Source organism: Eretmochelys imbricata, chromosome 1 (genome assembly GCF_965152235.1).
Source record: "Eretmochelys imbricata isolate rEreImb1 chromosome 1, rEreImb1.hap1, whole genome shotgun sequence".
Taxonomy (NCBI): domain Eukaryota; kingdom Metazoa; phylum Chordata; order Testudines; family Cheloniidae; genus Eretmochelys; species Eretmochelys imbricata.
In genome coordinates, this window is record NC_135572.1 from 46,258,396 (window position 1) to 46,275,581 (window position 17,186).

The window sequence follows — 17,186 nt, forward strand, 5'->3', positions numbered from 1 at the left end:
ACGTACTCTGGAATCATTGTAGAACAAAGCATTGCAGTGTATGGTTGTTGGCATTTAAACAACATCCGTTCTTTATCTCTCTGTGTTATCCTCAGGAGAGTGATATCATTCATGGTCACCTGGTTGAAATAGGGTGCTTTTCTTAAGGGGACGTTCCTGCTGGGCTGTTTGCCTGTGGCTGAACAGAAATGTTCCCCGCTCTTAGCCACGGGGAGGGCGGAGGGGCTAGCCACATGGTGTGGGGAGGCAAAATGTGACCTTGGAACGAAAGCACATGTGCTATGTATGTAATGTTAACAGCAAGGTTTACCGAGAAAGAGTGTACCCACTGTTCTAGAAAATGTGTCTTTGTAAATACCACTGTCCCTTTTTTTCTCCACCAGCTGCATGTGTTTCAAGGATCGCAGGATCTTCCCCTTCCCAGAGGTTAGTGAAGATTAGAAGGCAAAAAAAAAAGCACTCGTGATGAAATGTTCTCTGAGCTCATGCTGTCCTCCCACACTGACAGAGCACAGACGAATGCGTGGATGCAGACAACGTCAGACTGCAGGAAAGCACAAAATGACCGGGAGGAGAAGTGGCGGGCTGAAGAGAGAGCTGAAGCTGAAAGGTGGCGGCAGCGTGATGAGAGGAGGCAGGATTCAATGCTGAGGCTGCTGGAGGATCAAACTAATATAATCCAGCGTATGGTTGAGCTGCAGGAAAGGCAGCTGGAGCACAGACCGCCGCTACAGCCCCTGTGTAATCAACCGCCCTCCTCCTCAAATTCCATAGCCTCCTCACCCCGATGCCCAAGAATGCAGTGGGGGGGACTCCGGCCACTCAGCCACTCCACCCCAGAGGATTGCCCAAGCAACAGAAGGCTGGCATTCAATAAGTTTTAAACTTTTAAAGTGCTGTGTGGCCTTGTCCTTCCCTCCTCCACCACTCTTCCTGGCGCTCCTCTCCTCCACCACCCCTCCTGGGCTACCTTGGTAGTTATCCCCCTATTTGTGTGATGAATTAATAAAGAATGCATATATGTGAAGCAACAATGACTTTATTGCCTCTGCAAGCAGTGATCAAAGGGACGAGGGGAGGGTGGTTAGCTTACAGGGAAGTAGAGTGAACCAAGGGGCGGGGGGTTTCATCAAGGAGAAACAAACAGAACTTTCACACTGTAGCATGGCCAGTCATGAAACTGGTTTTCAAAGCTTCTCGGATACGCACCACGCCCTCCTGTGCTCTTCTAACCGCCCTGGTGTCTGGCTGCACGTAATCAGCGGCCAGGCGATTTGCCTCAATCTCCCACCCCACCATAAACGTCTCCCCCTTACTCTCACAGATATTGTGGAGCACACAGCAAGCAGTAATAACAGTGGGAATATTGGTTTCGCTGAGGTCTAAGCGAGTCAGTAAACTGCGCCAACTCGCCTTTAAACGTCCAAATGCACATTCTACAACCATTCTGCACTTGCTCAGCCTGTAGTTGAACAGCTCCTGACTACTGTCCAGGCTGCCTGTGTATGGCTTCATGAGCCATGGCATTAAGGGGTAGGCTGGGTCCCCAAGGATACATATAGGCATTTCAACATCCCCAACGGTTATTTTCTGGTCTGGGAATAAAGTCCCTTCCTGCAGCTTTTGAAACAGACCAGAGTTCCTGAAGATGCGAGCGTCATGTACCTTTCCCGGCCATCGCAGGTTGATGTTGGTGAAATGTCCCTTGTGATCCACCAGTGCTTGCAGCACTATTGAAAAGGACCTCTTGCAGTTTATGTACTCGCCGGCTTGGTGCTTCGGTGCCAAGATAGGGATATGGGTTCCGTCTATGGCCCCACCACAGTTAGGGAATCCCATTGCAGCAAAGCCATCCACTATGACCTGCACATTTCCCAGGGTCACTACCCTAGATATCGGCAGATCTTTGATTGCGTGGGCTACTTGCATCACAGCAGCCCCCACAGTAGATTTGCCCATTCCAAATTGATTCCCGACTGACCGGTAGCTGTCTGGCGTTGCAAGCTTCCACAGGGCTATATGCCACGCGTTGCCTAGGGAGGTGGTGGAATCTCCTTCCTTGGAAGTTTTTAAGGTCAGGCTTGACAAAGCCCTGGCTGGGATGATTTAACTGGGAATTGGTCCTGCTTCGAGCAGGGGGTTGGACTAGATGACCTTCAGGGGTCCCTTCCAACCCTGATATTCTATGATTCTATTCTATGATTCTCAACTGTGAGGGCTGCTCTCATCTTGGTATTCATGTGCTTCAGGACAGGGGAAAACAAGTCACAAAGTTCCATGGGAGTATCCTTACGCATACGAAAGTTTCGCAACCACTGTGAATCGTCCCAGACCTGCAACACTGTGCAGTTCCACCAGCCTGTGCTTATTTCCCGGGTCCAGAATCGGCGTTCCACCGCATGAACCTGCCCCATTAGCACCATGATGCCTGCATTGCCAGGGCCCGTGCTTTGAGAGAAGTCTGTGTCCATGTTGTCATCCTCTCGTCACCGCGCTGCCATCGCCTACTCGTCCGGTTTCGCTTTGCCAGGTTCTGGTGCTGCATATACAGCTGGATAACATGCGTGGTGTTTAATGTGTTCCTAATTGCCAAAGCGATCTGAACGGGCTCCATGCTTGCTGTGGTATGGCGTCTGCACAGAGAAAAGGCACGGAACGATTGTCTGCCGTTGCTCTGATGGAGGGAGGGGCGACTGACGACATGGCTTACAGGGTTGGCTTACAGGGAATTAAAATCAACAAAGGGGGTGGCTTTACACCAAGGAGAAACAAAAACAGGGGTCACACAGAATGGTCCCCTCAAGGACTGAACTCAAAACTCTGGGTTTAGCAGGCCAATGCTCAACCCACTAAGCTATCCCTCCCTCTGGTATTTCAAGCAGGACTTCACGGAGGGAGGCAGGGAGGGGGGAGCAAATGAATACAAAACAAATCTGGTCTATTTCTTGTTTTGATCCACTCCATCTATCTTTTACATCTTTGGCTGGCAGCAGACGGTGCAGAAGGACTGCAAGCCATCCACATCTCCCGGCTGCTCGGCAGAAGATGGTACAATAGGACTGCCTGTTGGACTGAAGAGAATGACCTGGTCGAGTCACTCCTAATTTAGTCCCTGCACCCGTATCTGCCCAGGCGCTCCTGACCGACCTTACCGAGGTGGCCAGGAGCACCTCGGACATGAGGAGGATGGTTTTCAGGCCTATTGCACAGTCTGCTGCCACAAGGCAATGGGTTGCTGCTGCTGTGTAGCAATGCAGTACCGCGTCTGCCAGCACCCAGGAGACATACGGTGACAGTGAGCTGAGCGGGCTCCATGCTTGCCGTGGTATGGCATCTGCACAGGTAACTCAGGAAAAAAGGCGTGAAACCATTGTCTGTCGTTGCTTTCACAGAGAGAGGGAGGGAGGGAGGGCCTGATGACATGTACCCAGAACCACCCGCAACAATGTTTTTTGCCCCATCAGGCATTGGGATCTCAACCCAGAATTCCAATCGGCAGCGGAGACTGCGGGAACTGTTGGATAGCTACCCACAGTGCAACACTCTGGAAGTCGACGCTAGCCTCGGTACTGTGGAAGCACTCCACCAAGTTAATGCACTTAGAGCATTTTGTGTGGGGACACACACAATAGACTATGTAAAAGCTATTTCTAAAAAACCGACGTCTATAAATTCGACCTAATTTCGTAGTGTAGACATACCCTAAGACTACCCCTGATAGGCATTGTCTAACATGCTCTTAAAAACCTCTAATGAGAAGGATTCCACAAACTGTCTCGGCAACCTATTCCAGTAGTTAACTATCCTTATCGTTAGAAAGGCTTTTCTAATATCTAACCTAAACCTCCTTTGCTGCACATTAAGCCAGAAACTTCTTGTCCTACCTTCTGTGGACATAGAGAAAAATTGATCATCGTCATTATAACAGCCCTTACCATAACTGAAGACTTATCAGCAACCCCCACCTACCTCCTTTTTTCCTAAAGGATAAATATACTCTATTTTTTTAATCTTTTCTCATAGGTCATGCTTTCTAAACCTTTTATCATTTTTGTTGCTCTCCTCTGGACTCTTTTCAGTTAGTTCACCTCTTTCCTAAAGTGTGGTACCCAAAACTGGATACACTATTCCAGCTGTGGTCTTACCAGTGCCAAGTACAGCACAACAATTACCTCCCATGTCTTACATACAATACTCCTGCTAATAGATCACAGAATATTAGCCTTTTTTTTTTTTTTTTTGCAATGGCATCATACTGATGACTCTCATTCTATTTGTGATCTACTATAACCCCTAGACCCTTTTCTGCAGTGCTACTGCCTAGCCAGCTATTCCCCATTTTGTATTTGTGCATTTGAATACTTTGCACGTTTTTATTGAATTTCATCTTGTTTATTTCAGACAAATTCTTCAATTTATCAAGGTTCTTTGGAATTCTAATTCTGTTCTCTGAAGTGCTTGTGATCCCTCTCAGCTTCATGTCATCTACAAATTTTATAAACATATTCTCCACTCCATTATCAAAGTAATTCATGAAAATGTTATGTATTAGTGCACGTTAGTAGCTGGTTTCAAACTATAGGGATGTACTATATCATAAAGCCACTAATACAAACAGTTATCTAGGGACAAGTTGAGACCATGTTCTCAACCGAGAATGGTCTAAAAGTTCCTTAGTCATTGCTTTGGGAGTATGGGGAAAGTGACTGCCTTTGGCAGCTCTCCTTTGGGACTGCATGATCAACAAAACCACCATATACAATGCAGTCAAAAAATTGGAGACCAAAGACAGACATCTGGTTTCCAGATTTTCAGTTGATTTCAAGTACAATTATTCATAGAATACGTATCTATTGCTAAATGCTTTAAAGAGTCACAGCTCCTACAATTTAGAATATAGGTAATCAGGATGAACACAGCCCATTTAAAAAAACGAAAACAAAACCAAACCCAGTTTCCACCCCCAAGATTATTCTCCAGGAAAGGCTGCTTGCAATAGCTCAAAGTTTTTAATATTACATGAAATATACTGATCACATTATAATCAAGAATATCCAAGACAACTGAATTTTTGTTTAAATATAAAATTAACATTTTTAATTAAATCAGTGAATTTCAAATATGCCTTTCAAAATTTCCTACAGAAATCAGGGCAACAAAGTTGTAGATAAAAGGTTTCACAATTTTCAGATCGAAAAAGCATACAGACTGGTGACATATTAATTGGGAGAGTAAAACATGTAGAAGGACAGAGAACCAAAATGCAGAGTGACATTAAAGCTCTGGGCCAAACTGAAAGAGATGAAATTCAATATAAATTAATGTAAAATTATACATTTATGGAAGGAAATAAAAGCAGACTGACTCTCAGCTTTTCAGAGTCTCTCTATCCAATCCATTTTGAGAGACAAGGAGACAACTGTAAGTAGCAAGCTAAATGTTAATTATTCATATTATTATTTGTATTATCATAGCACCTAGGAATGCCAGTATGAACTAGGACCTCACTATGCAGCTGTGCTATTTACAAAGACCACCACATTTGGGGAACCACATGTACAGGTAGAGAAGACAGACAATAAGACCATACCTATGCTACTGGCTATAAGTTTGACCTCCCATTTTTGGGAGATGCTAAGAAACTATAAACAGGATAACAAAGTGATATATGGATTAGATTGCCCACTTGGTAAAGCAACTCCCATCTTTTCATGTACTGTGTATATATATCGGCCTATTGTATTTTCCACTCCATGCATCTGATGAAGTGGGTTTTAGCCCACGAAAGCTTATGCCCAAATAAATTTGTTAGTCTCTAAGGTGCCACAAGTACTCCTCGTTGTTTTTGCTAATAAAGACTAACTCAGCTACCACTCTGAAACAGAGCACACTAAGTTTATCTAGTCTGAAAAAGATCACCATATGCTAGTAATACCTTCAAAGTAACAGTTTAAATTAAGGTATGGAACTGTTTCATCTAAGGCCAGATATACACTAAAGAGTTAAGTCATACAGCTACATCCCTCAGGGGTATGAAAAATCCACACCCCTGAGCAACACAGTTAAGATGACCCAAGTAGACAGTGCTAGGTTGATACAATAATTCTTCCGTTGCCTTAGCTACTGCCTTTCAGTGAGGTGGATTACTTATGTCAAAGGGAGAACCCCTCCTATCAGCATAGGTAACATCTACACTGAAGCGCTACAGCGGTGCAGCTCGGCAGCTGTGCCACTGTAGAGTTCCAAAAGTAGACAAGCCCTCAGATGATATCAGGAATCTAAAACTAAGAAAAAGTTTAGCCAAGATATTATGAAAAACTTTACTGGACAAAGACTATCAAGATTTCCTCAGACAGAACCATGAAAATTATTTACAGTTTTATTGTTCATCACAGAGTTCTGAATATCAGCAATGAAACTAACTAGTCTTAGGCCAGGTCTACACTTAAAAATTTGATCATTCTAGCTACATTGCTCAGGGCTGTGAAAAGTTTCACGCCTTGTGCAATATAGTTAGGTTGACCTAACCGCCTGTGCAGATCAATGGAAGAATTCTTCCATTGACCTCTCTACTACCTCCTGGAGACGTGAATTAACTACATTGATGGAAAACTCCCTTCTGTCGATGTAGGAAGTAGCTATGCTACAGCGCCATAATTGTGTCACGGTAGCAACTGTAGTGTAGTCATACCATTAGTCTCAACTTGCTCGTATTTGGCAAACCTATGAGTAGCAGCGGAGGCACTAAGGCTATGTCTACACTACAGCTTATGTCGGCATAACTTACGTTGCACAGGGGTGTGAATAAACCACCCCCCTCCTGAGCAACATAAGTTACACTGACAAAAGTGCAAGTGTGGACAGGACTATGTTGGCGGGAAAGTTTCTCCCACCGACATAGCTTCTGTTACTCACAGAGGTGGTTTTATTATGCCACAGGAGAGCTCTCCTGTTGGCATAGAGCCAGCTCTTTTGTTCTGTGGTGGGACATAGCCTGGGGTCGCTGTGGGATACTTTCCCCCTGAATTGGTCAAAACATCTGCTGTCTGCCTTCCCTCCAATTCTGCTCCTGCCCAAGATCAAACAGATGGTGCTCACATCATACTAAAAGCCCCAGCATGGTCTCACCAACACTGGTTTTTGTCTCTACTAATCCTATCAGTCCGAATCCCTATGATGCTCCTGAGAAATGCGGATGTGGTCTCCCAGGGCAACAGCTGCTCCTCCATCTGACAGCATGGATGCTATGTGGCTAACTTCCTTGGAAAGTCTTTGCTTTAAAGAAGAATGCCATACAAGCCAAATGGATGGGCCCAGACTTCTTTGATATTTATATGGAGAGTGAGGTCCTATGATGACCAAAGCCTCTGAGTCTGATGGGGGACTAAATGAGCCACAAACACTCGTGGGTTGTTACGAGACAATGTCAGGAGAGGAAAAGGCCCATGTACACCACAGCACAAAGGAACTGTGGCCGGTTTAATCAGAAACGCTCGAGAGAGAAAGGAAAGAGTTGTTTGGAAAAACCTGATTGAGACAGGACCCACTGAAGTCAGGCCTGCCTAGGTTACCATCAGAGGCAGTATGCCTCCAGTATGCACGTAGACTGTCATTTTAAAATCTTTTTTCTCTAGATCCTTTGCTCCCATTGCAAAATAAACAATATTTTTGTTTTAAGAGGACTGTTTTATCACCAGATACCACTGGTCACAGACTCCTGAAATGAAGAACCACAGGTTTCCAAATTCAGTCAGACCTGCTGGGTAAGATTAGTTGGTACATACAGAATCATAGAAATGTACATCTGAAAGGGACCTCAAAAGGTCATCTAGTTCATCCCCCACATGCTAAAGCAGGACCAAGTACAACTCGACCATCCTTAGACATTATACTATACAGCCCAGGTCTCGGAAGAACTGCAGAATTCCACCCCAAAATAGGTAAAGGTAGAAAAGCCATTAGTCAAAAGCCACTTGACGGACTGCATTCAGAGAGACAAGAAAGGGGACAGAGGTGCAGCTGGCCCTGTAATCATGACATATTAACCAAAACTTCTGGACACAAGTTAAGGTTATTGAGTGTTGCATGTATGAAAAATAACTGGGTCATCACAACAGAATCAATTCTGAGCTATTGGTAAACAAGCAATGACATAACAAACCCTCTCTGTGCAGAGAAGCAGAATAAAGACTATGAAACAGTTCTATTTGTCAATACAATGGTACCCCTGAGATAAAGATGAGAATATTTTTGAAAACTTTGAAGGAAAGAAGTTTACAAATGTAAGATTGTGTTGTCAGTTCTACAAGCTAGCACCAATACTTCACTATAATTGTGTTTCATTATTTCCCAACTAAACTAATACCAAGCTGAAAGGAAACTGTTTCATCCTTCTACATGAAATAGGAAAAATGGTGATTTAAACTTATGCATGGTCTGAACACAACTAGATTACATTTAATCAACAGGCATTCTTGTTGGCCTATGAATAGGGCCCTACTAAACTCATGGCCGTAAAAAAACACGTCACAGGCCATGAAATCAGACCTCCTTCATGAAATGTAGCTATTGGAGGAAAGAGGAAGGGGCAGGGAGAGGGGTGCGCCAGCCAGGGGCTCCTACCATTCAGTGGGCTCCAACTGCTAGTCCATCAGGCTGGAGAAGAACAGGACTTCCTCTTCCCCTGCACAGCCCCTCATGAGGGGGAGATCAGACCCACCTCCAGGTACCTCTCATGGCTGCAGAAAGCTCCATGCCTGCGCTGCCCTCAGAGCTGGGCTCTAAAGGTAGCAGCCACAGCGCTTCCTGCAGCTGGGGAAGGTTCCTGGAGGTGGAGGCTTCTTCCCCTGCACAGCCACTCTCGGTGGCGGGGGGGGGAGGAAGAGATCAGACCCACCTCCAGGTACCTTCTCCAGTTGCAGGAAGCGCCGCAGCTGAATAAGCCCAGCTCTGAAGGCAGTGCAGCTGTGGAGCTTCCTGCCCTCAGGGGAAGTACCCAGAGGTGGGTATGATTTCCCTCCCAAGCAGCCATGCAGGGGAAGAGGAAGTCCTGGTCCCCCCCAGCCTGGCCCAGACTAGCAGCTAAGAACCCCCAGCTGCGGTACGCCCAGCAGCACAGGGGAAATCAGACCCATCTCCACCTCCAGGAAACTTCCCCAGCCACAGGAAGCTCCACAGCTGCTGCCTTCAGAGCCTACCTCTGACGGCAGCACAGAAGTGAGGGTGGCAATCCCCCAACAACAGCTTTGCAACCCCTATGACCCTCTTTTGGGTCAGGACAATACCGTGAAATTTCAGATGTGAAAATGTGAAGTTGAACAATTTTAAAACCCTGAGGCTGTGAAATTGAACAAAAAGGACCATGAATTTGGTAAGGCCCTACTGTCAGACTCACTTTCTTAAAGTGTAGCATATCTATGGAACATATCCTAACAAGAGGCAGAAGATTACACTACAGTAGCAATTCCTGTTAACAGCAATTTTTTTAAGAAACAAAGCATTGTGGCCTATGTTTATTCATCTGTTTTTTACTACTGTATATTCTGAAACCCACAACGATTTTAAAATATCTCTAATCTGTTCAGTTGCAACTAGAGAACTAAAAATACCCGCTATGTTTTCAGATCTGTGTGATTTAAATGCTCTCCCCCAAATCTCTCTCACCTACCCCGCTGTCAGACCAACAGTTTTAAAACTGCAGCAATGCTTAGTCTCACACAGAATGTTTCCAAGATGGTAGCAATTCCATTTGGAATGATCAGAAGCATTTCAATGTATTATTTTTTCCCCCTTTGCTTTTTTGGAGGGCATATATTTAAACATAATCGATTGTGCTTTCATTTAAATATGCTTCTTTTCCAATCTGAGATTCTGCCACCAGCTTAGAACAGCTGTGTGGTGGATTCCTGCAGCTCATGCAGAAACGAGCAGCACTTGTCGCTCTGGTCCATCCAAAGTGAAGGTGCTATATTATATTACTGTTTGTCTTTACAATACCCTCATCACCAAGAAACAAAATTTAAAAACTCTTATATCACTTCAGGCAGTGCTACAGAAGTTCTTCTAATGAGATGCAGTTTTCACAATTTGCCAACTGTCAGTTATGTAATTAAATTTTATTATTGAAGAGAATATGCTGAAATTTTCTAGTCTGGCTCTCTTTTTTGGGCTGAACATATTTTGAAAGTTTCAACAAAAACTGCAACCTCTGTTCTGGCATTTCCACACTTCTGAGTGCTTTAACACTGCAACCATGTGTTAAGGTTTTTTGTATGTAATTATTTATATAGACTGTGATAACCACCACAACATGCTATGTACTTTTCTGCTTTAGAGTATAGTAATCTGAAGAAGTAAAAGTTTACAGAGGAGTAAAACGCAAGAAACATGAGAAATAGTTCTATATTTATTCTAATATATATATATATATATATATATATATATATATATATATATATATACACATACACTGTACCTTTATGAGAGTCTTAACTTTTAACATTAAGTTTACAGCAAGTCAGATTTCAATAATTTCTTTCCAATGACATTATATTAGTGTTGTACACAATTTGCTCCACCTCAGTTCTATCACTTAGTATTTCAAAGCAATCAAATTATTAATTGAAACTTACGTTAACTAAACCAAAATAGTGCTCATTGACTGGAAACTGTTCCGGACCAATCTCTTTCTCTAAAGCTGAGGCATTGGCGCCCTGGAAAATAAAACAATGCAATCTTAATATTCATAGGTTCTATGGTTCTATCTATTTATAGTTCTATCTACGTCCACAGTGTAGACATGTAGTGTAACTAAAGAAGGAAAAATTAATTAAATGGCAGTTTCTACCAGGATACAAGGCCAGCTCTGCAATGGTCAATGTGAATAACTGCACACACAAATGGCCAGTTACACAACTAACTGGCAGTGTATGCACAAATGAGGCATGCAAATACATACCCACCGTTCTGAAAATCTGTCCCAAATGTCCAATATGAACAACAGTCACTTGTTAAAAAGAAAAACAGGTGCTCAATTGCTTTTGAAGTAGCATGTATTAATGTGGAGGACTATATGCTTGGAATTAGCTGCCTATATTCCACAGTGCACATTTATTCTACCAAAATTAAGTAATTGTTTAAGGCAATTTTAAACCAAACAAATTGAAAATACCAGAAAAGCATGTCTGACTGAGTTTGAACTTTCTGAGCCATCAAAACAAACAAACAAACAAACAAACAAACAACAGGTTTGGTCAGGATTTGGTACTTATTCCTAGGCACTCCATAATATTGGGCTGATCCAGCCAAAACAAGCATGCACAGCTTTCAGGACATAAATGCTCTGGATTTCCTAGACTCTGTAACAACAGTTACGCCCTAGTCAGGTGAAGAAAGGCAAAGATATGCAAAAAATTAATCTGACTGTAAATCTGCAGAACAATGGATTAGGCATCTGTCCTGCTTCCTTCCCAGGGGGTGTTTTTATGACCCAGCCCAGTCATTATACATGGCAATTAAAATCTTGGCAATGATTAGAGAAAGAACTAACTGAGTATGCTTAGCTAGTCCTAATTAGTCAGCAATACAGAAAAAAGTAGCCATTTTAATTGTTGGTGTTTTTCCGGATGACACCTCCAGAATGGAACTTATTTTTTTTCCATACAGCTCTTAAAGAAGGCAGAACATCTACCAAGTGTTCCTCAGACTAAACCTCATTCATATTTTTAAAACTTCCAAAATATTGCCTCACCTAACCTCTCTTGCACCAAGACAGACAGGATTATGTTAAATCATTTTACAATCCCCTAAAAGATGTTTTTATTTCTGTGTATGTTCTGGTTACTTCACTTTTAGTATGATATTTATTGACCTGCAAAAGTTACAAGTATTTTTGCATAACTATAAATAAAGCACACCAAAACAATAAGACATTAGTTCTTTTCTGAGCAACATTTGCACGCGCATCTAGCATTGCAAAGCAATGGACCTCAGGCCACATGATTCGTAACAATTTCAGAAATAATGATCTCCAGGAATGAAATGCCTGGAATGTACTATTATACCAGGATTACATTTTACAGAAGTTAGGGAATTGAGATCATCTACAAGGAGCAGAGAGGCTTGTTTGTTTTATTAATATTAATATTAACATTAGAATTCTGCAATCTTCAAGTTGGTTTTCTATATAGTTATATCATCTTGGCCTAATGACAGCCATTTCAGCACTAACATGTAGGAGACGTTACGGTATAATATGAAGCAGTAAAGGCTGGAACTGCTGCAAACTTCGGAAAATAAGGACAGAATATAATGATGTTGCTTATTTTGATGTTTTGGTGATGTTTTTATCTAGTACACTTTTCTATTGGACTGTCACCCTACTGCTTCCCTCACCTCCAGTACACCACTTCCCCAGTCAACAAAGGAAGTTAGGTTTGTTTAGCACAATTTGTTCTTAAAGCCATTTTGGCTATTACTTATCACCTTATCCTCTAAGTCAGCGGTTCTCAAACTTTTGTACTGGTGACCCCTTTCACATATCAAGCCTCTGAGTGCAACCCCCTTACAAATTAAAAACACTTTTTTATGTATTTAACGCCATTATAAATACTGGATGCAAAGCACGGTTTGGGGTGGAGGCTGACAGCTCATGGCCCCCCATGTAATAACCTCGCGAGCCCCAAGAAGTCCCGACTGCCAGTTTGAGAACCTCTGCTCTAGGTGCTTGCAATTTAATAATTTGTTTCAGTATCTTTCTGGGTAATGAAGTTATGACGATTGTGCTTTAATGGCCTGAGTCTTCCTTTTTTCCTGCTTTAAAGATTATTGCTTTAAAGATTATTAGGGTGACCAGATGTCCTGATTTTATAGGGACAGTCCCGATTTTTGGGTCTTTTTCTTATATAGGCTCCTATTACCCCCCCACCCCGTCCCGATTTTTCGCATTTGCTGTCTGGTCACCCTAGCTATACTTACGGTTAAGACCAGCTTCCTGTTTAAAGCCTGACTGTTCCAAGTGCTCTAAAATCCTTACAGTTACTCAGATTGCCTTGAAATCTGTGCACCTCATGTGGGTTCAGTGTAGGGTCAGTGATCCAAATTTGGGGCCACTTGGATAAACTCTCTTTTTGGGAGAGCTGTTTCTTAAAGTTGACCTATTCTGGCACACAGAGATCAAACCAGTACTCAGATCATCACATCAGGATCTCTGAAGCCCAAGGGTTACCCCAACAGAGTGTATGGCACCCACCAGCCCTTCAGGGGAAATCTAATTGGAATGTGATCTAAAAAAAGAAAGAGTTTGCTTCTCCAGATGGGCCCACTCCAAGCAGTTCTGCTGCTCACACATCAAATGGATTACACTGTGCACAGGTAGAGAGAGCAGCTAACAATCTGAAAAACTCTCTCTACATCACAGAACCTGTGTGGCTCTGATGGTATGTTACAGTCATCAAATCTGACCACCACCACAGGCACTGAGAGTATGAATCCAAAATAGGGCAGAAATCTGAAACTGAAAGAACGGATAACGTTACTGTGATCTGGCTCTGTAAAAGGTTTTTTTTCATTCTGGGGAAATGTAATCAAAGTACAACAAAAATTTCAGAAGGCACTGAAACTACTTTTTGAAAAGAAAAACTACACAAGCAAATGCTTGCTCAGAGGGCAGGATGACTAGGGTGAAAGTAGGTGGGAATAAGGGGAGAGGACCTGGGGGAGGGAGGCTAGGGATGGAGGCTAGTGGGGGTGGAGGGGTGCACTGGAAAGGGAATATGGGGGTGAGTGACAGGGGGACTGGGAAAGAATACGAATAGGAGTGCCTGTCAGCTCTACATTCCCCATCTGAGTGTGCTACAATACAGGAGCCCCCAGCCCATCTACAGGGATGTAATCTCCCCCTTCTCCAAGTGATCTGGAAAGGCTTGCCTTTCTGGGGAGGGTCTGAGCCCCTCTCCCCACCCCTTCATATGAGCTGGGATTTGGGGGTCCCTGCCCTCCAAATGTATCTGAGCCTCACTCCCTGCCCTGCTGGGTGAAGGACAGAAACTCAGGGGTTCGATTTTCCCCCACCCCCTTCCTGCCACCACTCATGTAAGCTGGGACGTTGGGATGTCTTGTCCCTCTAATGGCTTCAGGACCCATCTCACTACCCCCTCACATATAAGTCAGGATCTGGGAAAGCCCTGCCCCTCTGGTGGGGAGCTTAGAACAGGCATGCTCGGAGCATGCACCAAGAACACATTGCTGACGCTGGGGTGAGGGGTTGAGAACAGACATGCTTGACGCATATCACAGCCTCTCCAGTATTGGGTAGAGAGGATGGGAACACTCATAGGTATAAATGGAGCAGTTCATATGTTTAGAGCTATTACTACAGGCTACACTCATCTCACTGAGATGTTCTCACCTCTCCGAGCCTCTCTCACCTGCCTTGTTAGTAACTACACATTACAAACATTTCAAAGCATGACCATTATCCCCATTCCACTATAACAAAATGTACAGGACACAGGAGAAGCACTCAGAAATCATATAGCAACTGTGTAGCTTACTGGAAATACCACTAGACTGGCCTGGATGATCTTGGGCAAGCCACATCACCTCTCTGTGCCTCAGTTTCCCATATGTAAAATGGAGATAAGAAGAACATAAGAACGGCCATACTAGGTCAGACCAAAGGTCCATCTAGCCCTGTATCCTGTCTTCCGACAATCGCCAATGCCATGTGCCCCAGAGGGAATGAACAGAACAGGTAATCATCAAGTGATCCATTCCCTGTCACTCATTCCCAACTTCTGGCAAACAGAGGCTAGGGACACCATCCCTGCCCATCCTGGATAATAGCCATTGATGGACCTATTAACTTATCTAGCTCTTTTTTGAACCCTGTTATACTCTTGGCCTTCACAACATCCTCTGACAAAGATTTCCACAGACTGGAAATAGTGTGAAGAAATACTTCCTTTTATTTGTTTTAAACTTGCTGATTATTAATTTCATTTGGTGACCCCTAGTTCTTGTGTTATGAGAAGGAGTAAATAACACTTCCTTATTCACTTTCTCCACACCAGTCATGATTTTATAGACCTCTATCATATCCCCCCTTAGTCGGCTCTCTTCCAAGTTGAAAAGTCCTAGTCTTATTATTCTCTCCTCATAAGGAAGGCCTTCCATACCCCTAATCATTTTTGTTGCCCTTTTCTGAACCTTTTCCAATTCCAATATTTTTTGAGATGGGGCGACCACATCTGCACGCAGTATTCAAGATGTGGGTGTACCATGGATTTATATAGAGGCAATATGACACTTTCTGTCTTACTATCTATCCCTTTCTTAATGATGCCCAACATTCTGTTGGCTTTTTTGACTGCTGCTGCACATTGAGTGGATGATTTCAGGGAACTATCCACAATGACTCCAAGATCTTTTTCTTGAGTGGTAACAGCTAATTTAGACCCCATCATTTTATATATATAGCTGGAATTGTGTTTTCTAATGTGTATTACTTTACATTTATCAACATTGAATTTCATCTGCCATTTTGTTGCCCAGTCACCTAGTTTTGAGAGATACTTTTGTATCTCTTCGCAGTCAGCCTGGGACTTAACTATTTGAGTAGTTTTGTATCATCTGCAAATTTTGCCACCTCACTGCTTACCCCTTTTCCATATCATTTATGGATAGGTTGAATTCAGACCCTTGGGGAACACCACTATTTACCGCTCTCCATTCTGAAAACTGACCATTTATTCCTACCCTTTGTTTCCGATCTTTTAACAAGTTACCAATCCATGAGAGGACCTTCCCTCTTATCTGATGACAGCTTACTTTGCCTTGGTGAGGGACCCTGTCAAAGCCTTTTGGAAAATCTAAGTACACTGTATCTACTGGATCCCCCTCATCCACATGCTTGTTGAGCACATCAAAGAATTCTAGCAGATTGGTGAGGCATGATTTCCCTTTACAAAAACCATGTTGACTCTTCCCTAACAAATTGTGTTAATCTATGTGTATGACAGTGTTGTTCTTTACTATAGTTTCAACCAGTTTGCCGGGTACTGAAGTCAGGCTTACCGGCCTGTAATTGCCGGGATCATCTCTGGAGCCCTTTTTAAAAATTGGCATCACATTAGCTATCCTCCCGTCATTTGGTACGGAAGCTGATTTAAATGATAGGTTACAGTTAGTAGTTCTGCAATTTCACGTAAGTTCCTTCAGAACTCTTGGGTGAATACCATCAGGTCCTGGTGACTTATTACTTCTAAAACCTCCTCTAATGACACCTCAATCTGGGACAGTTCCTCAGATTTGTCACCTAAAAAGAATGGTTCAGGTTTGGGACTCTCCCTCACATCCTCAACCATGAAGACCGAGGCAAAGAATTCATTTAGTTTCTCTGCAATGGCCTTATCATCCTGGAGTGCTCCTTTAGCAAGCTTTCTGCTTCTGATGTACTTAAAAAAAACCTGCTATTACTTTTTGATCTTTGGCTAGCTGTTCTTCAAATTCTTTTTTGGCCTTCCTAATTATATTTTTACACTTTATTTGCCAGAGTTTATGCTCCTTTCTATTTTCCTTGCTAGGATTTAACTTCTTCTTAAAGGATGCCTTTTTGCCTCTCACTGCTTCTTTTACTTTGTTGTTTAGCCACAGTAGCACTTCTTTGGATCTCTGTTTTTTTAATTTGGGATATACAATTAAGTTGAGCCTCTATTATGAAGTCTTTAAAAAGTTTCCATGCAGCTTGCATGGATTTCACTTTTTGAGCTGTACCTTTTAATTTCTGTTTCACTATCTTCCTCATTTTTGTGTAATCCCCCTTTCTGAAATTAAATGCTACAGTGTTGGGCTGTTGAGGTGTTTTCCCCACCACAGGGATGTTAAATTTAATTATATTATGGTCAGTATTACCAAGTGGTCCAGCTATATTCACCTCTTGGACCAGATCCTGTGCTCCACTTAGGACTAAATCAAGAATTGCCTCTCCTCTTGTGGGTTCCAGGACTAGCTGCTCCAAGAAGCATCCATTTAAGATGTCAAGAAACTTTATCTCTGCTTCCCATCCTGAGGCAACATGTACCCAGTCAATATGAGGATAGTTGAAATCCCCTATTATTATTGAGTTTTTTATTTTAATAGCCTCTCTAATCTCCTTGAGCATTTCACAGACACTATCACCATCCTGG

At 43.0% G+C, this 17,186-nt stretch overlaps 1 protein-coding gene across 6 annotated transcripts in view; it reads right to left on the reverse strand.

The window, feature by feature from the left end:
* USP12 (ubiquitin specific peptidase 12) overlaps window positions 1–17,186 on the reverse strand; it is a 103,476-nt gene that overhangs the window by 49,120 nt on the left and 37,170 nt on the right. For all 6 annotated transcript variants that reach the window (XM_077809684.1, XM_077809675.1, XM_077809693.1 and 3 more), the window contains one exon: window positions 10,632–10,712. Coding sequence is in view for 4 of the 6 variants with exons in the window: in XM_077809675.1 (XP_077665801.1) it covers window positions 10,632–10,712 (81 nt within the window). In the remaining 2 variants the exon portion in view is untranslated. The remainder of the gene's footprint in view (window positions 1–10,631; window positions 10,713–17,186) is intronic.